The sequence below is a fragment of the Takifugu flavidus genome, chromosome 15, assembly GCF_003711565.1.
Source record: "Takifugu flavidus isolate HTHZ2018 chromosome 15, ASM371156v2, whole genome shotgun sequence".
In the NCBI taxonomy this organism is placed as follows: domain Eukaryota; kingdom Metazoa; phylum Chordata; class Actinopteri; order Tetraodontiformes; family Tetraodontidae; genus Takifugu; species Takifugu flavidus.
The window spans coordinates 3,385,992-3,410,141 of record NC_079534.1 but is presented as its reverse complement, the minus strand read 5'-3'; the positions used below and the strand labels follow the sequence as shown (position 1 = coordinate 3,410,141).

The 24,150-nt window shown below is 50.7% G+C and overlaps 1 protein-coding gene across 2 annotated transcripts in view; it reads right to left on the bottom strand.

Annotated features, from left to right (window-relative positions):
- The window catches only part of LOC130538571 (cadherin-24), a 99,745-nt gene that overhangs the window by 24,522 nt on the left and 51,073 nt on the right, over positions 1–24,150 (bottom strand). For both annotated transcript variants that reach the window (XM_057056299.1, XM_057056300.1), the window contains 3 exons: positions 19,347–19,641; positions 13,461–13,580; positions 11,616–11,783 (listed from right to left, as the gene is read on the bottom strand). In XM_057056299.1, coding sequence (XP_056912279.1) covers positions 11,616–11,783; positions 13,461–13,580; positions 19,347–19,641 — 583 coding nt within the window. The remainder of the gene's footprint in view (positions 1–11,615; positions 11,784–13,460; positions 13,581–19,346; positions 19,642–24,150) is intronic.

Here is a 24,150-nt window from a genome sequence, read left to right as displayed (position 1 = left end):
CCTCAAGCTCCCCTCCTGGGGCCGTGCACATTGGAGCTCCTCTCAGAGAAGATGGAGAAGGAGCCAGGGCCGTTCTGTGATCTGATCATTCTGCACCAGCGATCGGCTGGACGTTGGAACGCCGCTGCGAGAAGAACGGCGTGCCGAGGGAAAAGACGCAGAGACGAGTGAGAGATTCCACACACTGGCCGGGAATCAAACCCTGGACTTCAGTGTTGCAGCCAAGGATGGAGAAGCATCAACAGAAAGAGTTGAGTAGGTAGTTTAGCTCAGAAGGGCTTGAAGGTCCATCAGCTGTTGGGTGCTTTTAAAGGTTCCCGTTCTTTCTCCACCTGGAATTCTGGGTTCCTCTTGTGTTCCATCTTCCCATGCTTGTCAAACCACTTCCACTGTCTGGTAAGTTAGCATCCATCTATAAAGTCGTGCCTCAAAACCCCAAACGCTCAATCAAAAAAATAGCCAAATACATGTGTGAAGCTGGTTAAAATATGTCCGGAACTGGATCTGGATCTGGATCTGGATCTGGATCTGTGAGGAAGCAGGATGGATTTCTAAAGGCTAAACTGTCCTGTGGGGCCTGGAGGAGGTTGCCATGGAGCAGGTGGGCATGAGAACATTTGGGAAGAGGCGGGCAGCGGGCTGTCAATCATCAGTCAAACAGAGAACAATTCACACCTACAGGCGGCAGCAAACCCGTGGAGACGAGTGAAGCCCACGTGCGCGGCTGACGCACCGTTAGGAGTCCAAGGAATAAATATATTTGTAATGGAGAAGAAGCTGCTGAGGCCGTGCCGGTGCTGCTCCCATCAGCCGGAGCTGGGACCTTCACGGGGGGGGCAACAGAGCGGTATTGATCCAGCAGGCGTTTAATTAACGCTCCGTGTCTGCTTCTATTTTAATGACAGAAACCTGAGGGTGTGGAAAAAGGGCACGAGCCCTCCTCAAAAAGAAGCTCCACTTTGGTTTTGTATTCTCCTGCTTCTTTTTAGAGGAACGTTTGGATAAATCAGAGGGAAAAATATCAACCATGAGTATTTGGGAGTGTGGACAGAACCTTAATTACCTCTGAATCAAAGCGCAGAGAATCTCAGATCAGACGTAATCCATCATGTGTCGGATAAGAGGGGGAAAAAGTGAATTTTTGTCGCAAACATTGGCAGTTTTCCACGAGCAGATCCTGACTGTGATGTGGATAATCACATGATTCGCGCTGACACGTTGATCATCACTATTTGGAGTGGAACTGGTTATTTTTCGGATGGCGCCTCCCGTCTTTGACACATTACACGTGCGGCGCTGCGTCCTGACACGGTCGGAAAATGAGCCGCCTGTGAATCCGGCTCGTAATTGCAAGTGCAGCAACAACGACGCACGCAAAGAGGCTGCGCTCGCTTCCAGAAAAACGGCGGTGGTACAGGTGCGCGTCTTCGAAAATAACAGAGGGGAGCAAAACACTTCCTACACAGATAGTTTTATTGGAAGGCGGAATGTGGGCGTTTTTCCTCTCCTGCTTCCAATCCGTGAAACGAGGTGCCGTTTAGAGCCGCGATAACAACTTGTTTGTTTCTCGGAGTTGCTATAGGAGGTGATTCAGGACAGCCTCTGCTTACCGGAAGCTTTGGAGCCGGAAATTCCCGGCAGGGTGGATGGAAACAGGCTGATCGGAGAACCGTCGTCTGTTTTAGTCTTCCTGATTTATAAGAACGCCATAAAGAGCTCTCCGTTTGGCCTTGCCAGCCCTTCCGCATAAGGAATGAGAAGGCAGGATGGGGGCGATTCATTTTGCACCCTGTGGCTGAGTAGTTCCCCCACCGCCATCCCTCTGACGGAGGGCCCGTCCGCTGCCGAGCATATCGCGGGGAAAATGGCGCGCTGGCCCGTTTCCAGCTGTGCTTTGAGGAGTCCGGAAGGGTCGAGAGTGCAGAGAGCGCGAGAGGGGAAGCAGAAAAACCTCGGGGAGCGTGTTCAGCCGGCTGTTCGGGGATCCGCTGGGACTTAGGTGGGAATTGCACATGTTCAGCCAAGTGGACGCTGGCGCGCTCTGAGCGGAAGGGAAGGGGGGGGAGGGGGGGATTTTGGTAAGTCCCTTCAGGATTTTGCTAACTTTTCGCCGATTATGCAGCAGAAGTCGACGTGTTTGCCATAAAACTGCAGAAACTTTGTGATTCCTGCGTCTGGCTCGCAGGTCTTTAGGCCTGAACTTTACTGTCACCCAAGCAGATGCAATAAAAAAAAGAAGTTGGGTCACGCCGCTTTCACACGGGTGGAATTTGCATCGACTGTTCCGGCTGCGACCTCGGAAGGCCGCCGGTGTTCTTATTATGTATTTCTGGGCTAAATTGTGACGGATTTGAGAGCGAATTCGCCACAGGACAAGCAGGCTAAGTGAAAGAACACAACTCAACCCCCCCCCGAACTCACTCTGATGTGAGACAGCCAGCAATGACTTGCCACGCCCCGCTGAGGATGTGCTGCTCACAGTCCAGCGACTCCATTCATCAAACCAGACAGAAAGAGAAGGAGGGAAGAGCGCAGAAGTAAACAGAGGCTGAGAGGTGAGGGGGGGGGGGGGGGGGGGGGGCTGCAAGACAACAGCAATGAGATGGAGTGTTTGGGGATGCGACAGCAGGTGGAGGCAGGTGAGCGCACGGAAGGCACAATGGGCATCGGGGAGGGAGGGAGGCGCAGACACCAGTGAGGAGGCTCCTATTAACATGGAAATCACTTCCTCCTCCCCAGCTCTCCATGGCTCACTGATGGCCTGGCAAGAACGAGGAAAGGCTCCAGCTCTTATTATTCCGAGCGGGGGGGCTCAAAGCCGGGTCAAAGACGCACCAAAAAAAGAATCTTTTTGTACAGATTCTCCGGTCCCCAGCGTCGCCTTGGTAAGCGTGACAGATTCACCTAATTTCCACTGAGGTCTTTTTTTCTTTTAACAGCGGGAAAAAAAAAATCATCCCACTTCTTTTGCAGCTTAATAAAGTTTTGAATTTTCCCGTGACGTGTTCCGAGGATGGAAATGCTGCAGAAATGTGGAGGAGTGGAGACCGCCCCGGGGGCCTCACACCTAGATCCACTGACAACCTGCATGTTGTGCAGGATGATTCCAGCCTGATGAAGCTCTCTGTACTGTCCTCACAGGACTCCACCATCCAGGCAGGGCCTCATTTGGCTTTAAGTGTGTGTGTGTGTGTGTGTGTGTGTGTGTGTTGGTGCAAAGGGACGGAGAGGGAAGGAGGGATGAGAACAAATGCCACTACTCATGACACTGAATGAGCCTGCTACTTCAGGCACGCACCAGTCGGACAGACAAAAGCCAACATGGCTGTGGGGCGGCAGCAACACTCCCAGAGAGTAAAAAGCCTGGAAGAATCAATCCGAGCAGCACTCCGTGCCTCCGCTGACCCTCGGGCAAAAGCCTGATTGTGTTGTGTCGCGTAAGAGGGTCATTTCAAGAAATGCCTTTCTTGCCTCAGAGCTGCAGCCTCCCCCCCCCCCCAGGGAAGGACATCCATACTTTTATTGCATATTTACTGTGCTCGGGACCAAATAGAGAGCCCGTTTATGTCTAAAACCAATAATCACAGCAACAAAAGGGGACGATTCTGTTCGAAATCACACTGTTTGTGGCTGGAAACCAGGTTTGTTCCCTGTTTTTTCCGACCTGTGACTGGAGCCACGGCTGATTCTGCCTGCTTACGTCCTCCAGGTTTGTCCCATCGGGGACACTTTTGGTCAAACGATCTCCATTTACACGTAAAAGCATCCAAGGTGCGCGATTCTGTGTTCGAACATCCGATCAGCACGTGGGGACCATTCCAGACGCGCTCACGTGGGTCTGAAGGTGTAATTTCCAGGACCTTCCTCACAGATTCCTGCTAATAATGTTCCCATGTTCAGTTATGGGCATCTGATGAGCTCTGGGAACCAGGTGACCTTTCTACTGTCTGAGCTCGTTTCTCCGGGGACTTTTTTTCCCCTCGTTTCTCTGCGATATCTTTGGAATCGTCATCATGCCAACAGAGAAGTCAAAGCAAAGGTTTCCTACGTGCTAATATGCTTGTCATGGTATGAAAGTAGATGGTCAAACTTGGTTCTTAAAAGACGTAAATAGAGTAAAGGGAATGCAATAATGGACTTTTTAACCCATGGATGGGATTTATCTGGATTTATCTGGCCGGTGTTGGCGGGAATATTCAGGAAACTCCACCTTTACGCACACGGATCACCATATTCCTCAATAATAACTCACTGGGAATTTTTCCGCCGTAAACTTTCATGTCTGACGCTGAAAGATTTGGGAATTTATTCAGAGCAACAGACACATCTGAGTGCATCGCAGCCTGAAACCTGCCTCAAATCATTTCCCAGCATCCCATCAGCTCTGCACGAGGCCATTTTCATCGAGCCTGATTATCACCGCCGCCGTGAAGCCATTAACTTTACACTTTCTTTTTTTTTTTTGCCCCCCCACCATCACCCCAGTTTTTATCCCTGCATCCTCTCATCTCCCTCCTTCATGCTCTGCTGAACTTGCCCCCAGGACTTGCTTTCATGCATTCTAAAGAGTTCCAGCCCCAACAATGGGAAGCATCGAAGCGTGGGCGGCGATCATTGGACGGGACGGTGGGACGTGGGCAGGCGTCTTGGACGAGACGTGTCCCTTAACTCTGATGCTGCAAATGCACGTCGTGCATGTTATTTAAGTAAAGTCCTCATCGATGGACGGGACGTCAGGTGTTTTCACCGCGTGATGCTCAACAGGAGGTATCAGGAAAAGTTGAGCGTTAACGACGTCGCGCACAGAACGTCGTTAACGGAGGCCAACATGGCGGCGAATTTGGGAGCGGACGTATCTTTCGAAATTCTTTGGAAATGGCTCGAATCTGTTTCGGAAGCGCCAGCTTTGACGTGTCCTGTGCTGTTCAGACTGTCAGAAAGAAGCCGCCTGTCCCCTGTCTCCTGTCCTCTGTCTCCTGTCCTCTGTCTCCTGTCCTCTATCCCCTGTCTCCTGTCCTCTATCCCCTGTCTCCTGTCCTCTATCCCCTGTCTCTTGTCTCCTGTCTCCTGTCCTCTATCCCCTGTCTCCTGTCCTCTATCCCCTGTCTCCTGTCCTCTATCCCCTGTCTCTTGTCTCCTGTCTCCTGTCCTCTATCCCCTGTCTCCTGTCCTCTATCCCCTGTCTCCTGTCCTCTATCCCCTGTCTCTTGTCTCCTGTCCCCTGTCTCCTGTCCTCTATCCCCTGTCTCCTGTCCTCTATCCCCTGTCTCTGACTCCTGAGTCGTGTCTTACAGGCAGCTGAAGGGAACCTACCAGAGTGAGCGATGGCGTCTCAGCTCAGAACTCAGCCCTCTTTGTTGCCTTTCATCTCCTTGTCCAATAAAGGACATAATACCTCATTTATCCATCCCAACGTCTCCCTACCCTCCCCCCACAGCTGTTTCCTCTTACATTTGTCTCTTTTCCTCTGCCTGCAGTCTTCCTCACGGCTCCTTCTCCCTCTGTGCTGCCTCCATTGTCTCACTCTCCTGGTGACTTCATTACTCCTTTCACAGATCTTCATCAGCTGGAGAACAACAGACAGAGAAAGATCTACGCTCCCCTTTCCTAATTCCAGATTCAATAAAAGCACCTGTTATCCAGCGGTCGCTTGTCCCCCTGCTCATTACAACCTTTTCTTCTCTAATTCATGGAGACAGCGTCACTGTACACCGATTAATGAAAAAGGGTCACTGTTGAGGGTGCAGGGCGTTGTTGGTGCCACACACGTGACTGCTAATGGTAATTTAAGGAGCTAATGCAGGAAGCATTGCTCTGAAAGCAGCAAAACATGACAGAGCAACAACAGAAACACATTTAGCGAAGCGTAAAACTGGCGTCTACGTGTGTTTACGGGCTGCTGTAAAGTCCCGCTCACAGCAGAGGCTTTGCTCTTCGGAGACATGAATTAATAATATTTACGGCCGACTTCTCCCTGGGCTACTTCCTCCGTCGCTCCCCGACTCGCTGCGGTTTTGGTCTGTGTGATGTTTAAACTGACACCGATCTTATCAACAAGTCGCCTGTCAGCCCATTCATCTCTGCGGACCGACGGCTCCCACGACGGTTTTATTGGGCGCCGTCGGCGAGCCAAGGTTGTTTGGGAAGTACATTAAAAAGACGAGGACGAGCATCTGCGTCTCTGGTCCCTGAGCAGAGTCATAGCGCTTCAAACCGGCTGCATGAAGCCAAACTTGTTGGTACAGTATGTAAATATGTGTGTGTGTGTGTGTGTGTGTGTGTGTGTGTAGGTGGATTACGGCGAACTGCCACGTGTCACAAAACAACAAATGACATCTGTTCATTTTAACGCCATTACGGTGGGAGAATGAGCGTACAGCTGTCAGGGACGGGTACGAGATGACGGAGCTAATTCCATTTTACGCGTGCGGAATTAGACAGATGTAAAGTAACAGGCACGGCCGGCATCGGAATACGGACGAGCGGAAATCGCTCAAAGACGGAGAATCTCTTTTCTGCGGCATCCACCCGAGATCTAAGTTCTCCATTCAACAGGAGTAAAGAACGTATTACGTGTCGTCCCATGAAAAGCCACGAGCGAAAACGAGCAAAAGTGCTTCGGGTTCGTTAGCGTGACAAAGAATTTGGCGAACGCGCGGAATCAAACCAAGGACCTGCGTTTAAGGTTCTCTAAAGCTGTCGTCAAACACAAAAATAGGACTGTTGAGAGGCCCTATATGTCTATTGGACGTCTGCATGGACAGAGGTTCCTCTCTGTGCGTGCCTAGCGGTTGCCATGGATACACTGTTTCAAGTGCACAACAAAAACACAAAACACGTCCACTTGAATTGAGAACTTCAGCCTCCCAGCATTCGACTGCCTCCTTGACTGCGTTACTTTAAACGACGGTGCCAGAAAGAGACAGGATTACCGGCTGGAATGGAATCATTGGGAGCTGTTTTGGTGGCGTTGGGATGGATTCTGCGGCGCCCAAAGAGGACTCGTGCGAACCTGTCTGATGGACTGTGAAGGCAGGACGGAGTTTTGGCTTCTGGAGGTTGGTTCGCGTGCGTCTCCACCTTTGCTCTTCAGAATTCGAGGCGAATATTCCATCGACTCCTTTGCCGGCGTCCCGGAAATTAAAAGGCGTTATTTGTATTCTGTTTTGTTGAGAGCCGAGGAGGGAACATTAATTAACCATGTTTGCTGCTTTTATTGGGAGGGGATTCGACAGAAAATATCATTTGCACTACAATAGAATTCCTTTTCTTAAACGTAATTATCCTCATATTTCTGGTGTACCTCAGTACCTGACTGTAATTCCCAAACAACCCACTTCACACAGGATAGGGAATTCTTGGCATTATAGTAACTGGTCATCGTATTTTTAGGTACAGTGGAGCCGAAGCTCTGGTGTTTATTCCCTTAGAGAATTCATCTCTGAGAACAGACAGCCATAAATTATTCAGCTGGAGTAAACATGGGAAATATGTATGAATAAATGACATGGAATCAAGGCTATGAAATTCCATATCAGCCATACAAAGATGACGTGGAAAATGCCACCATCTTCATTTCCCCATGGAGAACGCTGGAGCTTTCCAACAGGACGTGGATCATTCCAGATGGAATTTGATTCTTCCCACCCTTGTTTATGTTCAGGCAATTAGCCAACTACGTATCCCACAATGCCTGGTGGCAATTAGGGGCAAAAATGGGAATTTACTGCCGAAGCAATGGAATCTGCTCTCGTTTGCTACAGCGAGTTAAGGAGAGAAACAGGAAAAGCACCGATTGTCCCTGGACAAAATAATCTATAACAATAAGTGTCCGACATCTGAAAATGTCCCACAAGCTGCCACCTTTGAAGAGCCAATTCCTTATGCATGGAAAATGAAATGATCGTCATTCCTGGAGCGCGCACGGGGCCGGACCCTATAAATGATGCATTCCAAACACACTTGGAGCACAATGCAGCTGAGCCGTTTGATAATGAGCAACGCGGCCCCTTCATCATCGCACCAAAAGGCGCCGACAGCGGGCGCCGCCGCCCACGGCCCCCCGCCGCCGCCTGCAGAAATCCCTCAACAGGATTCAAAATCATACACGCAACCAACCCACTTAGGTCCTGGAATCACGTTTGGGCGGAGAGAATTCTATGGCGCCGTGGAGAATCAGGCCCACACAGCAGGAGCAGCGGCGCCTGTTTGAGCGCTAACGTGCACGAATGTACCTGCTGTAATCTGCTCTCTGCTCGGCACCACAGAGGAAGAGCAGCGCTGACCTTGGGAGGCTGGATTTGGAGAAAGCTTCCAGAAACCTCCGCGTGGAATTGAGTTGAGCAGCGGGACGGTTGGATCTGAGGGGGAGAGGCGGGGAGAAGAGGCGTGGCCTAACGAGGAGGCGTGGCCTAACCAGGAGACCACGCGAGATCCATTTGATCAGAGGTAGTCAGAAAAATGAGGAGGAGGTGAGCTGACCCATCCATCCATTATTCATCCATCCATCCATCCACCCACCCACCCAGCCAGCCATCCATCCAGCCAGCCAGCCAGCCAGCCACCCACCCACCCAGCCAGCCAGCCAGCCAGCAGCCAGCCAGCCACCCAGCCAGGAGGCAGCCAGCCAGGAGGCAGCCAGCCAGCCAGCCAGCCAGCCACCCACCCACCCAGCCACCCAGCCAGCCAGCCAGCCAGCCAGCCACCCACCCACCCACCCAGCCAGGAGGCAGCCAGCCAGGAGGCAGCCAGCCAGCCAGCCAGCCAGCCAGCCACCCACCACCCAGCCACCCAGCCAGCCAGCCAGCCAGCCAGCAGCCAGCCAGCCAGCCAGCCAGCCACCACCCACCCAGCCACCGAGCCAGCCACCCAGCCAGCCAGCAGCCAGCCAGCCACCCAGCCAGCCACCCAGCCAGCCACCGACCCAGCCAGCCAGCCAGCCAGCAGCCACCCAGCCAGCCACCCAGCCACCCAGCCAGCCAGCCACCCACCCAGCCATCCAGCCAGCCAGCCAGCCACCCAGCCAGCCATCCAGCCAGCCAGCCACCCAGCCAGCCAGCCAGCCATCCAGCCACCCAGCCACCAGCCAGCCAGCCACCCATCCATCCAGCCATCCATCCAGCCATCCACCCAGCCATCCAGCCACCCACCCAGCCAGCCAGCCAGCCACCCATCCAGCCATCCACCCACCCAGCCAGCCATCCACCCATCCACCATCCATCCATCCACCACCCATCCATCCTTCCACCCACCCATCCATCCATCCATCCAGCCAGCCACCATCCATCCAGCCAGCCACCCAGCCACCCATCCACCCAGCCATCCATCCATCCACCCACCCACCCATCCATCCATCCATCCATCCATCCACCCATCCATCCATCCACCCATCCATCCATCCATCCACCCACCCATCCATCCATCCATCCATCCATCCACCCATCCATCCACCCATCCACCCATCTATCTATCCATCCATCCATCCATCCATCCATCCATCCATCCATCCATCCATCCATCCATCCATCAACCCATCCATCCATCCATCCATCCATAATTATCCAGAGATAATTACCACGGCGTGATGGTGTCAGAGCTTCTGAAGTGTTTCAGTGCCAACATGAACGTTGCTAACAAACTGCTGATAATTTCCTTCCATCTTAATTCCGACACAGCCTTCCTGTCCTTGTTGCTCCTGGGGGGCTACGGAGGTGTGTGAAGCCGAGGCAACGGCACTGTTATTTAAGGACCCGGGAACGAGAACAACATCGTAGTAAACAGATTTATTCTCTTTGTAACAGATATTTCACAAACCTATTAAAGTGTAAATGATGTTTTTAAGAGCTGTAAGGAATGAACGAAAAGACGACAGAAGCTGGGGGCTTTCTCACAGGTGGATCAAGTCCGATTCCAGTCACAGATGTTTCGGAATGTTAAATACGATGCTGCGATACAAGAAGGGAGCTTTCAGCTGTCTCTGTCGGGGCAAAAACCAGGACACTGTCGAGTTCACCAGTTTAGATCAAGACATCAGTCAACAAACGAGCCTAAAGTTTCATCTGCATAATTATCTCCATCTGTGTCTGCAGCCATTACCCATAAATCCCAGCAGCAAACAGACTCTTGCGTTGGCGAAAATGAAGAGTTCTGCATACAGTATCTGCCAAGACGAACACGCCGTCACGCTGAGAGTATCGCGCGTACACGTGTCCCGCTCGCCGATATCGAAAAACAAGCAAGCGCCCCCTGCTGGTCTGCTTGAGGAATGAGTTTTTTTCTTGAAAATTCAGGATGGGGTTTTGCAAATAATCATGATGAGCTCCCCTGAGATTAATCTGATCGCAGCGCTAAATCTGGCGGCGGCGTGTACATCTGGACACAGAGTTGCTATTTTATGGCCTGGCTGAATTTAACGTGCACAGTTTAAACTGTAAGGACAACAACAAAGCGGCTTTATATCAACAGGCATCAGGTTTAATTCAAATGGGATTAATGTAATTATGCTAAATTCAGGCATCATTGAAAGGCAGTAATTATGCTGTTATTAGAAAAACACACCTCGCTGCCTCCAGCCAGGAGTCTGACAGCGGGTATTTTTCATGTTAATTTCCTTTATTTGTGATGTGACCTTGGTTGCACTTTGGGTTTGGCTGCGTGAAACTGAAAAACATGGTGTACATTAGCGCTACCGCCATGACCGATCTGTCACGCTGCCCTCCGGTAATTACAGATTCGGTGGCTTTTCGGGCGGCTTCTCCTTCCCATTCACAAACAAGTGTTAACGACAGAAGCCTCTCGGCCTTATTTAGATAAAATGTGAGAAAGTCCAGCCATTACAGAAATCACTGCAGCTCTTCGCAACAAGCACCGAGGAGAAAGCGACCAGCGGGAGCAGCGCACGTGCACCAAGGATCCACGCAGATGTGCTCAGACGGGACAATGGCGCCTAATTACTCATCGATTACATAATATCCGTGCTGACCAGCAGCCATCATGCAAATGAGTCGCTTGATTCAAGTTTTCTTTACACTGATCTGATAATATTCCACCAACAGTTCAGCTCTAAACTCAGTTTGCTTAAGAAGACAAAGAATTAAAAAGAAGCCCAACATTATCGCAGATTTATTTAGGAAGTCAATTAGCTCGGCCCTGTCGGATTATGTCCTGTAATCCGAACGCACCACTGGAATTGGCAGCAGCTAATAGATCGCTGCAGAGGCAGGAGAAATCCCGGTCTGAATGTTTGATGAGGCACTCTGCAGCCCTGCAGGGGTCTCCGCTGCCAGATTGCTGCTGCGAAAATCCTGACAGGGCCTGCAGGTCAGAAAGGTCCGGGAACGCTGCTGCCTCCTGGTGCAAAACAAACTCCCTGTTTATGCTGGAATGCAGAAGTTTGTTTTCTCTAAGCCGTGAAATCAGAGAGTTCAAACACGCACGCAGCCAAGCAGTAAACGTCCCTGCTGTAGCCGCTGACAGCTCCCGTCAGCGGATCATTATTCCGACACGTCACAGAATAATTATTGTTCCGTGCCGTCTTCTCCTGACCCCCCCCCCCCCCACACACCACACACACACACACACACACACACACTCACACTGGGGGGAAGAAAACTCACTCTGGGTGAAGCGCGGAGGGTTGTCGTTGACGTCGGTGAGCTTGACGGTGACGGTGGTGGTCCCGGAGAGTCCACCCAGGTGTCCCCCCATGTCCTTGGCCTGGAGGAGCACCAGGTACTGGTCCTGGGTCTCTCTGTCCATGTCAGGCACGGCCGTGCGGAGAATACCTGCCAGTCAAAGGAGGCGTTTAGGTGGCAAATAACAGACATCTAATTCTCGCTAATGTCCATGTAAGTGCCTAATAAGTGAATTAAATCAAGAGCAATGCCAGAGGACTTGACATAAATACTCACAACCAAAATCCCGACTGCGGCGGCACATGTTGGTGAGTTTAGAATAATACGTGCACGTGCTTCTCGTGCACCAGCAGCTTTCCTGCCTGTCGCTTCAGACGCTGGTGGCTAAAAGCCTTCATGGGGCGAATTATGTGAAATCATTTTTACATGAATGGATTCCTCTATTTGTGTCATGGATACGAGAAAGAAAAAGACTGGAAATTGCGTTATTTTGGCGAGTCATTTCGCGCTATTCAGCGCTGGACAGGAATGACTGCAGGTAGTTCTCTGAATATACAAACCTTTCCCCTCTTGATGCAGGATTAATGACGTCCTTACCAATAATCGCTGTTATTGTAGCGCTGAGATTGATACTTATGGGAGAAGTACTTTAATATTTGATTTTGTTGTCTTTTGGAAACACTGATACACTGTTTAGGGTATATTTTGCATGGCCCGTAACCATGGCAACAGCGGTGTTGAGGAGGTGGAGGTACATAGAGGGGGAAAAATCCTAGAGCAGAGTACAAAAGTCCCATAATTTAAAGGCGGCCTTAACTGCGACACTCCAGGCGTCTTCATTGCCATGATGGAGCTGTTGCTTTTGCACCTCAGCATAAACGGCTGCTCCAGACTGTCATAAAGCTGTCGCGGCTCATCCGTCACCATCGCAGGCCGAGACAAAAAATCAAGTTGTGGGCGCTCGGAAAACCACTGGCTTTCATAAAGCAAAATCGTTCACGTCTAATTGACGGATCAGCTACTTCTTAGACGTCAGAGGCTCTTGAATCCCGCCTAAAGCCTGCGGGACGGCGTCGGCCCCCGCTCTCATCCGGCTGGAGACACGACTGCTTTGGCTGATAATCTGACAGCTTTTCTGACATTTTGGGAGACGCTCACTCCCCATTTGACAGCGAAAATATATTACCTAATGTCCCCCTGATGGTGCACCCACACACACCCACACACACACACACACACACAAAGATAAATCACCCACCGCTGACAGGCAGACATGCTGACAGAGCATAAAATCCAATTCTGCCTCTCTCACTCTTCAACGGCACCAAAACGCAGCCATTGAACATCGATCGCCTTGTTCAACCTCAGCTGATTGGTGGGTGTGGTTTGCACTCACGCAGCCAAATTCGGCGTGCTGGGGTTGCTCGGGGTGAGTCCCGCCGAATGCTAACAAGTAAGCGGGCGGGGCACAGGCCTCGTGCATGAGTTTGAAGGTTTGAGCCGAACCATGGAGAAGGTGGGTGACTGAAGACGAGGGAGCTGGCAGGTTTAGACTGTCAGCACACGGCTCCAATATCGTACATCCCAATTAACATTTCAGAAAGTGCCGCCGTTTGCTCGCCACAAAGGTCCCTGTATGTCAAAGCAATCAATTACCGAGGCCCGGCGAGCACAGCGCAAGTGGCGACCACCCGTGACCCACCTGAACCGATGACGGTCGAAATAAAACCAAAAGCATTAGACTTTAAAAAAATGGAATTTCAACAATTACCCCAAGACGGGAGGCTAAAATGACCAAATGGAGGGTGGTTCTGAGCGCACGCTCACCTGTCTGGGGATCCACGGAGAAGTACTGCTGGCCCTGCACCAGCGTGTACACCAGCTTGGCGCTGTTCCCATAGGTTGGGTCATCGGCGTCCGTCGCCGTCACCTGGATTATGGACGTGCCTGAAGGGCGGGAAGGAAGGGAAGGAAGGGAAGGCCGGGGCAACAGGCGGGCAAGGAGGCAGTGGAAAAGGAGGAAAGAAAGAGTCAGACCAAACGACAGCAACAGGAAGCAGCAGCGCTTTAAGAGCATTAGAATGTTTTAGATCCAGTCAAAATCGCCCACTCCATTTTCAGCCTCATTCAGACGACCGTGTGACTAATATTTTACTCACCACCCTCTGAGCTGGTGCCCACTCACCTCCCTCGCCCCAACCTCTTTCAGCTTCCTGTCTCACTTCATTTCTCTTTCCCTACGTCTCCAATTCCCTTTAGCGCTGTCTCTCCGTCGGACCACCTGCCTCTTCAGCGGCCTCCGCGTACCCTCCCGCTCCCTTAAATCGGCTCTCCAGCTTGAGGAGCACCAATTTTCAAAGGGGTGTTAGCTTTTAAATTGTCGAGGAAAATTTAAAAACTCGATAGAGGAAACACATTTCATATGCAGGCTATTCACATTTGTCAATAGTGAGGCAAAGGGGCGGAACGACTTTTCCGAATGGAATCGGAGCCGGATGAGATAAGAATAAAAAAGGAGGATTTATGGGAGTAGCTGTAACTTTATTTCTGACCAAAGCCATGACAAACTCATCCGGGAGAAGATAGGGGAGGGGGTGGAAGGTACGGCGAGATAAAAGAGGAAACAATGAACCCTGCTCCAGGTTAATTAGCTCCTCTGTCCGCTTTGATTTAAAGTGCAAACAGAGGTTGGCAACCTGAGGCTTGCGGGCCACAGATGGTACATCGCTGCACAAACTTGGGCACACCGTCCATTAGCAGGAAACCTTCACTGACTGATGTGCTTGAATTAACAAACTGACACATTTTTGTGTCCTGATCAGAGATTTTCTCCAAGTACGAAAGCTTTTGAATGACTTAAAGAACCTTAATAATAATTAGAACTAACTGGATCCAAAATATAAATGACATACGGACCCGAGCGACTGTAGAATAGAGGATGTCGGTCTTTTTCCTTGGATTTTAAGATGTCGATGCCTTTCTCAATGTCACAAAAACACACTGCACGGCAGCGCTTTTCTGTCTCCAGTTCAAAGCTCTGAACTCGCGCTAGCACAACAAAGAGCCTCCCTTTGAAACGTCCCTTCGCTGTAGATGTGAGCAGAGGACACAGGTCATACGTGATAAGTGGAAAAAAACAAAAAAAACCAAGCACAGTCCAGGGATCAAACGTTTTGGCTGTGAGGTTGACGCAACAAGTCCGAGGCGGGTGCAACAGCATTGGTATGCGGCCCGTCAACCGTGTTGCACAGCTAGTCACACTCGGCGAGGATCAAATATTCAGAGCGCCGCGCGCCCGTCTGGAATGCTGCTCCCCCCGTCATCAAACAGTGAGTGAAAGGAGATAAAAACGTTGGGACTTTTAATATTCGCTCTCAAGGTTAAACGTTAGACGTCACTCACCCAGATTACGCATCTGGCGAGATGTCGAGGACAACGCAAAACGCTCTGCAGGCACAAATCAGAAGAAGCCGGCGTTGTGTGGCATCAGATGAGGCGACATCTCACACACACACACACACACACACACACACACACACACACACACACACACCACGTTTTACAGGTCTTTGATTGGACCCTCCTAGCACCACTGCCTCTGTCGCACGTGTAGCAGAATATTAAACTCTGCTGATGACGAAGACGAGAACGTGTGAAGACCGTGTTTGTGAAGCGACAGCTGTCCATCAACCCCCCACCCCCACCCCCGCCCCCACCTCCACCTCCCGTTTAGTGGGAAATTATTCTGAATGGTTTGACCTAATTCGGATTTTTCCCGAAAGCAGCATTTAGTGCTTCTAAAGTACAAGAGTGCTCTTGAAAACAGGAGCCACTCTAATGGTGGAGGGACCTGCTGTAGACATGCTCTGACTAATAATGGAGACATTTTGAGGTACGAGTGTGACACACACACGTCCAAACCTGCCTCTGCTTCTTGCTAGTGGCTGCTAACGCATTCCAAGCCAGGAGTTATAGACACATTTACCCAGATAAACTGAGATAGTGACCAGTGTGAACACTTGTGTTAATGAGCACGTGCGTGTCCGATGCTCATTTTGAAAGGAGGCCAAAATTGTCTCTCCTCTCAGATTTATAGTTCTGGTTCTCAGATAAATTTTTTTTACGGTCTCCATGTAGTCTGCTGCCCGCGCCGCCGTCCTCCTACAAACTAGCTTAGCTCGTCTTCGGCTGAACGTGTGACTAATTCACATTTTCACAACAAACCTTTGAAAGATTAGCCGCATCTGCTCCGAATATAAGCTCAAGTATTTATTTTGGAGGCTTGGCTCCGCGGCTCCAGCTTGGGACTCCCTCCTGCCAAGTGTGGGCGCGAGCATGGACGGGGAGCGAAAGTGCAGGTGAGTTTCAACAGCTAATTATAAGAAGAAAAAAGAGGTGCGCGGCACAATATGGAAACGAGGCTTTTAGCATGCGCCGCGGCGACTCTCAGGTGGAGTCAGGGGCAGGTTTCAGTTATGGTCAATCATGTCGGCGCCTCGTCCTGTTTACAAGCAGCAAACATTTTCCTAATGAGCAAAGAAAAGCGCTCTTCATTGGAAAGGGTCCCGCAGAAGCAGCGCGGCGCGCGCGCCATGAATATGAATGGAAATTTTCCTCCTCGCTCTCTGAAATGAGAGCTGTCTCTCTCTCTCTCAGCTGGTCTGGAATTATGCACTTCTTTGTGTGCTCAAGTGATTAAATTTCTTTGTGTGGAGTTACACAATCCAAAGTGCTCCAGTTACATTAAATTATGATGTAACAAACTCTGGAACATCTGAATGAGAGTTATCACCCTGCACCATCTTCTGGGGAGGAAGAGGGCCAAATTAGCAGAATACAGGGGTCTTAAAACCCTGAGATTGTCCTGAGATTGTAAACATTTTAAAAGGGAAGCGAGGGAACGTCTCAGGCTTGAGGAAATGAATTTAGATTTGAGCTGACCGCCAGTTGTTGGAGGTGAGATCAACATAATATTAATTGACCGACTTGTGGTTTAAAGCCTCCATAAAAGTCTCGATAATCTGCTACAGGTTAAGGAGCAGATTTCTCTTCCACCCGTCAGAGGGGGGCAAATGATGTGAAGTCAGCCTGAAAGCCCCGCGCTCCGAACCCAGGCCATTCCTTAAAATGTCACGCGTGCCCCTGGAGAGGAAAACAATGTTTCTCTTTGACTCGCATCTCAGGGGGCGGCGGAAATGTGCACTCTAAGATAAGACGCTGATATCACCATCCACAGCTCTCTGGATGAGGTTATTTCCAGCATCGTGATCATTAAATGTAGGATTTAGGTGAAAGCAGTCAGCACATCCCTGTCAGCCCTACATCCAATATTACTGGAGTGTAAATGGGAAATTTGGATCACAACATATTTCAGAATTTCCAGGAGAGGTGTGTGAGTTGGTTTGTGTCTCACAGGGGCGGATGATGAACGTATAGCAGGCTGGGAACAGAATGTCAATAAAACATCTGTTGTCTGGCAGAAACTTCTGCATAATGACGATAATCATAAAGGTATTATCGCTGTAATATTAACTCAAACTGCATAATTACAGGCTGCATCCTGCTCTGCTGCAGCGCCCCCCCTACAGGTGTCTAATCAAGGAGGGGGGAACTTTTTATGCTTCCTACCTCCATCTGTGACAGGAATATTTAAGCTCATCCGCTCATCCAAGCTAGCACGGTTCCTGCCTGCGCTGCATCCCCATCTGCATTCCATTTTGGGGTTGGGGGGCGGGGGGGGGTTCTGCACGGTTGGCGTGTTCACAGCCTCCAACAGCAGCCGTGAAATTTCCTCTGTCTGCTCCGAACACGCGGGGATGCAATTTCATGCCAAAAGGGTAATAAAAGTGAAAAGCGCCGCCCGGCCGGCCTGTTCCTGTGGCACAAAGTGTGGAGGTAGCACATTTGAGGGAAGACTGTGGCCTAAATATAAAGAAACCATAGCAACGCAACCTGTCCTGGGGGAGGAGCTCTGCAGGCTCACAGCTCCAGTCTGCAGCGCTCGGGGAGAGAGGGATGCTTTCATTTCCTCTCTCGCCCAGCAGAGAGGCTAAAATGATCTGTTTTAGTATTGACTGGATTATTTATTCATTATTTATTGTGGTTAGCACTTAAGGACACCTTGGCTTCCTCCGTGAAGGTGTTCTGCATCTGCTCTGAGCGGCTCCTCCCATGTTGTCAGCACTTCCGGGGCGGTTTTCCTGGAGGGGCAGTAAAGGTGTGCAGAACATTACTGAGTCTGCAGCCTCCCCGAGAAGGAGAAGTGAGCCGAAAGGCTTTTTATTAACACGTCGAGCGGACGCGTGTCGTAAACCCTGAACAGCTTCGACTCTCTTTTACTTTATTAAGTCTCTGTTTATTAGCGGCGGCAATTTGGAAAATGCTTGGAGCAAAGAAGCGACTCGAATCGTTATGAGGTTGGAAAATAAAATGAAACGCGCTCTGGATGTTGAATCTCAAAGAGTTTCTTAATTATAACACGCTCTGCTCCTCACCCTGTCCTTTATTGACATCATTTCCTTCTTACTGTATGATTTTAAACCTGAAAACTACATTTAAAAAAAAAAACAACCTGTGACAAAATGAGCAACAGTGAGGCTAAAGAGAGGAGCTGCTCATGTAAATACAGGTCAGAGAACGTTTCCGTTCGCTTTGTGCCGCGGAGCTGCAGCAGCCTTGAACCGTGCTGGAGTGGCGTTGAGCGCGGCGGCGGCGTTTCCTCCCCCGTCTTCAGATTTATTTACTCACCTCTTCCTCACACACTCCACTTTGTATTCTGAAAACCATCCATCCGTCCGGCGTGCTGTATCGAACCGCCCGAAATGGAGCATTTTTAACATAAAACATCCATTTACGGCTCCATTCTGATCAATCGTGATGCAGCGTGAGCGGAATGCTAACAGGAAGTGATGGAAATGGCTCGGTTGGAAAAAGTCTACTGTTATTTCTCTTATTTCGTACCAAAGTGCCGCCTAAATGCTGTTTTTGATGAAGCTCCAGCACCTCTGCTCTGATATTCCGCACTGTTCCGGGCGTCACGATCAAACCTGATTCCAGAGACGCTGAATAAAACCGCCCCTCTGAGGTGGAAATAATAAAGCGCCGCGTCGGGCTGCGGTCAGAGGGGACATCCATCTTTCTGGGGACGCTGACAGCAGCGACGCGCTCGTGTTTGGTTCAACAGCAAATGTAAAGCGTAAAGCTGCTGCAGCCAGACGCCAGCAAACAAGCAAACGGACGCCAATTCCTCCCCGAGACGTCGGGGTTAATCCGCGCCCACATCGGAGGACGTGTCCCCCGTTGTCTTCCGTGGAATTATCAGGTGACTCCACCCCTGAAGCCCGATTATTCTGCTCAAGCTAGGTTTTGCGTCCATTCTTTCTTAGTGTTAAATGAAACGTTGGAGTGGATGTCAAACTCTGTCATAATATCCTTTTTAATGGCCGTAGCGGCGCCGGCCCTCCAGTGCTCCGCCACTCGCCTCTGACACAGCAGCATAATGGGAAGTCAATGTTTTCCTGCCCGTGAGACGCCGGCAGAGGCGACAAATTGACTCCTGTAAAAGAGGAACGGGGGAGGGGGGAGGCGGCGTGACAGGGCAGAAAATGGCGACTGCTTTGGGTGTCAGAGAAACGTGTGACTCCACAGCCACGGCGTAGCGCGTAATTACCCTCCGCACACACACACTCACTCACACACTCCCGCCCGCAGTACCTATGTTGGCCATCTCGGGCACGGAGGCGCTGTAGGGCCCCTCGTCGAAGACCGGAGGGTTGTCGTTGATGTCTTGCACGCGAATGATGAACTGTGATGAAGGCTCCAGGGCGCGGTCCGTCAGCCTGTCGGTGGCCGTGGCGATGAGTCGGTACTCATCCTTCTCTTCGCGGTCCAGCGGCTTGGTGACGTGGATGTTACCTGTCTTCTCATCTATCACGAAGACCGAGCCGGCTCCCTCGCCTCGGAGAACATATTTGGTGCGTCCATCATTCCTGTCCATGTCGGTGTGGAGCTACGGGAGGTGAGAGGAGGGGAAGTTTGGGAGGGGAAGGGGAAAAAAGAGGGGAAATATGTATATTACAGACATGTCTGACAGGAAAAGACAACAGCAAAGGGCTGCGAGTGGAGACAGAACTCAGATTACCCTCTCACACGTGTCCCACACAGGTTCCAACCTCCAGGATACTTTACAGGAGGGAAATGCTAACATTTTAGACTTTAAATCTATTACAGGCTGTGGTATCGGAGCTCCACCACTGTACAGCGGCACAGCTAATACGGCTAGCAGTGCTAGCAGGCTACATGCTACGCAGTTTCTAGTTTAATCACACAAAGCCGCCCTGTGGCACGGCCGTTTTGAACACACGTCAAGGTTCTGAAATGAAAATTTTAAAAAAATAGTAATAATTTGATTGCGAGTGCTGGTACGTACGATCAATGCCAGACGTCGATATGAGCCCAGTGTTTCGTCCTGATGACATTTAAAGGACAGCAGAGGAGCTCTGACAGCGTCTAGTGGTTAGAATTCAGATAGCGGGGGGACAAGTCCTCAACCGTCTCCCTGCAGCTGATTCAGGGACCCAAATGGATCTCCCAGAGGGTGATGTAACGCCGGTGCAAGTCGTTACAGTAGAGAACGGAAATCAGAGTTGACTTCTGACATTTCTGACAGGTCCAGGTCGGTCCTCCCAACATCCCAGAACCCCCCTCTGCTCTTCGAGCCTCGCTCATTCCTGGCAGCAGCTCCCAGGATATTTAATAACACACCAAAACAAAGGAGTAACGAGCAGCAGGCCTTTCAATTAGTCCCTAACTAATAGATGTGTATGAAGGGCAGCGCAGGGGTGGGCGGCGCCGGGACGAAAGTATCGATCTCCTCTGGAGCTTTATTGGATCAGGGCGTAGCCCAGAGCGGCCAGCGTCCCCTCACGCCGCCAGCGTAGCTAATACGGGGGGAGGGGCCCACTCCGTCCTCCCTCTCTGACCACGGTGGCCTGCCAGGAGGAAGCGGGATTCAATCTTATTGCCCCCCCACCGATGTGGAAGGAACATTAACTGTGATTACAGCCAGGGCCCTAAATTAGCCCCCTGCCTGTAGGAGAGCGAGACAATGTGACTTTAGAGGGAAGAAGAGCCGAGTCGGCGGCAGAGGGGCTGGGGGTTCGTCTCGGAAAGCCGTCGTTGCATGGCAACAACGAAGCACATGAGAGGAAATAAAATGGGAAAACAGCGCTACTCCGAACATCCATTTACTTTGATGATTGGCATTTTTCAAGGGGGAAATGGAGTTGATACGCCGGCTTTCCAGGGGGTTGATGATAAGTATGGATGTTGACAGTGTTGTTTATCGCTAAGAAAGAAATCGTCAATTCCGACCGCCGCGGAAATGAAAGCTAAAGTTCGCTCCTTTATCACGGCAGCAGAAAATCCAACAATGACACGGAGCGGGATGAGTTTAGCAAACGATTGATTAGGCTCATCTACTAAAACACGGGAAGAAACCGTCCATGCTCGCAAGTGCCGCCGCCGAGTTCGAGAGGCGCTATTAAAGTTGACGTTTTACTTGGCAGCTAGCAGAAGTGGTTTCCTCTGCGGAGCGTGCCGCCACGCTGCCACTTGCAGATGTTTTCCGATGCTTGCTGGGAGGAGGAGAAAGTCACCGGACAGTGATTTATCGTTCTCCGCTACGTGATTGGCAGATCTTAATTGTCTCGAACGCAAAAGACAGATTTTGTGATAGCATGAATTAATGGCTGCGGTGCAGCGGTTAGCTGGGAACGTTCCCTCCCGTTTATCTGTCTCCCCGGGATGTTTAAGTTAACAGAGCTAAAAATGCTAGCGCTCCCCTTGTATTTTAGCTCCTGTCTGATATGATTGGCTACGATCAGCCTTGAATTGAGGACTTTTTTGGGGGTGGGGCATTTAGGATGATCCACACAAATGACACTTTTGTTTCCGGGGTGACGATGTTTGTTTTAAATTTTAAATTTAGCCACACCATGAGTTCACATCCACCTTGCAGGGCGACTGGGGCCAATTGGACCGAACGGCCGACTGGTCAGGACCGCCGTGGGAGCCCGGCTTCTCACAATAACGAAGAGCCATTAAACAATCAAAGTCTTAACGGCCCTGGAGCTTAACGAGGGGACTTAACGAGCTTCTTAATGAAGCCCCGGCCATCATTACCACAGCGAGAGGCGGCGGCGTTGATTGAAAGCGCTGCTCAGAGTCATTCTGGAGCAAGAGAGCACATCCAAGGAAACCCAATCCATTTAAAGCTGACCTCTCAACCTTATCAGCTCCCCCAAGATTAATAGGAAAGCATAATAAGGAAAACTCACTTAACCACATAAAATGGACATTTTATGGCCAAAGAGGTGGCAAAGCTTTGGAATATCTTTCTGCCCCCTGCCAGCATTAAAAAAAAAAACATCGCAGCAATATTAGCACGCGACCATATTTCACATCTGCTTAACTTGAGTAATATGACATCTCATAACTCGTCCATTTCATATCCCCCCTGATACACCATCAAATATATCGAGCGCCAAACAATACGAAGCCACTGGCCACAAAATTCAAATTTACCGATGTGTCACCTCTGCTTGGAGAGCGATTTCAGCTTGATAAGCCGCCGTTCCCATTTTCCCCGACGCCAGATGCAACACGCGGCCTCTGCAGACTCCTAAATCTCCACAATTACTTATATTATCATAAGGTAATACGCTTATTCTCATATACTCAATTTCCCATTTTTTTGCAATAATCATAAATCACGAGGCGAGGAGGGGAAACGCTGCCGTCCTCTCAGTCACGCACATAACTAATATACCGCGCACGCCATTTCACACCTCTGCTGCACCATAAATCAGGAAAACACCAGGAAAATGTGCTTTTCCCCCACCAACAGCTGTGCATTTGCTTAATGAATGTGAATTTGTGTGTGTGTGTGTGTGTGTGTGTGGTGTGTGTGTGTGTGTGTGTGTGTGTGTGTGTGTGTGGTGTGTGTGTGTGTGTGTGTGTGTGTAACTCAGAGGCTTGTCAAGTTATAGCGGCAGCAAAAACGACAAACTGGGATGTGAGCTGGCGGCTAACGGCTAATGGCTAACAGCCAGTAATCCCGGAGCAGCGGCACCGTTGGCCGCAGGGTTCAATCCCACATCAGGAGGAATTTCCAAGTGGCATCTGGGCAGGTGTGAGAACAGCCCCGATCACCCCCCCCACGCCAGCCGAGGGGGGGTGGTTTTTCAGCTTCTGCGCGGTGACACGAGCGGAGACCCGCCACGGCACGGTTCCCCCAAAGCCCCGCTGGGCTGACGGGTCCAGCAGGAATGCGGGTGCAGGTATCGCCTGGACCGGCTCTTTCATATCAGCCGGAGACCGTGGAGCCAGGCAGAGGCGAGTCGGCACACTAATCGATTGGGTGCGGGCTCGCCGTTTCAGAAGGGCATTTGAAGAGCGAGGTCAGCCGAGGGAAAACTTTCAGCGGAATTAATTTGGGATGGGCTCAGGCAGCCTGAAAAAAAAAGCTTATCCGAAGCTAGCTTAGCAAACAGCGAGGAAGAGTTTGGGAAAACTACAGAAACCTTTTTTTAGAAGCGGAACTAAGCAAAAAAATAACATGGTCTGGTGTCGTGCGAGTGGCGGTGCAGCTCAGCTGCTCCGGGGCTGTCACGCACGCCTGGCGCCTGCACCGGCGCCGCCGCGTGACCACGCGGTTGAGAGTGTCTGTCGGCCGAATATCCGTGTTTGACAGAGCAGCTTTCAAGGAAGCTATAATGACTGCGAGTCGCCTTCCTCACTCACTCCACTTGGCACAGTCAGTGCGCAGGGTGGACCGGAAGCCAAGCCGTGTGTGTGTGTGTGTGTGTGTGTGTGTGTGTGTGTGTGTGTGTGTGTGTGTGTGTGCGTGTGTGTGTGCGTGTGTGCCAGCGGCCCCTGACCTGGAAAGTGAAAAACGAGCTGAGAGGAGGCCAAGAAGTGAGCAGCGAGCGCGCGGCGGAGGCCAAAGTCGACGCGACACCGAATAATTAAAGCCAACAAGTGTCTGATCGGCTCTGCCGCCGCCGCACATCTTCGTGCTCCTTCCATCTGGAGAGCAACGCGTCCCCATCTGGAGCCGCCACACACGGGCGTGCACGTGATGCCTGACGAGCTCAAGGGTGGGATTTGCTCTGATTAACTCCCTCGCTGGCGAGAGATTGGATGAGGATGATAATAGGAGATTAAAACCACAACGCAGGGTTGCTAAATGCCTTTTTATTCTAATTTTAAGTTTCAGGAGGCAGAAAAACACCCAACAAATGGTGTAAATGAAAGCAAATAAGCAAGAATTGATGATTCGGTCACGTGATTCTGAAGGCTGGGATCATTTTGATCCTGCATTTGTCTTCCTGCTCGTCCATGACAGGTCATAAAGAGGTCAAAGGTTAAAACCGTTTGCCCCTCGGCAAAAACAGACCATTATAAGCAATCGCTCAGAACCACGGCCATAAATAAAGACCGCAAATAGGAGTCCTCA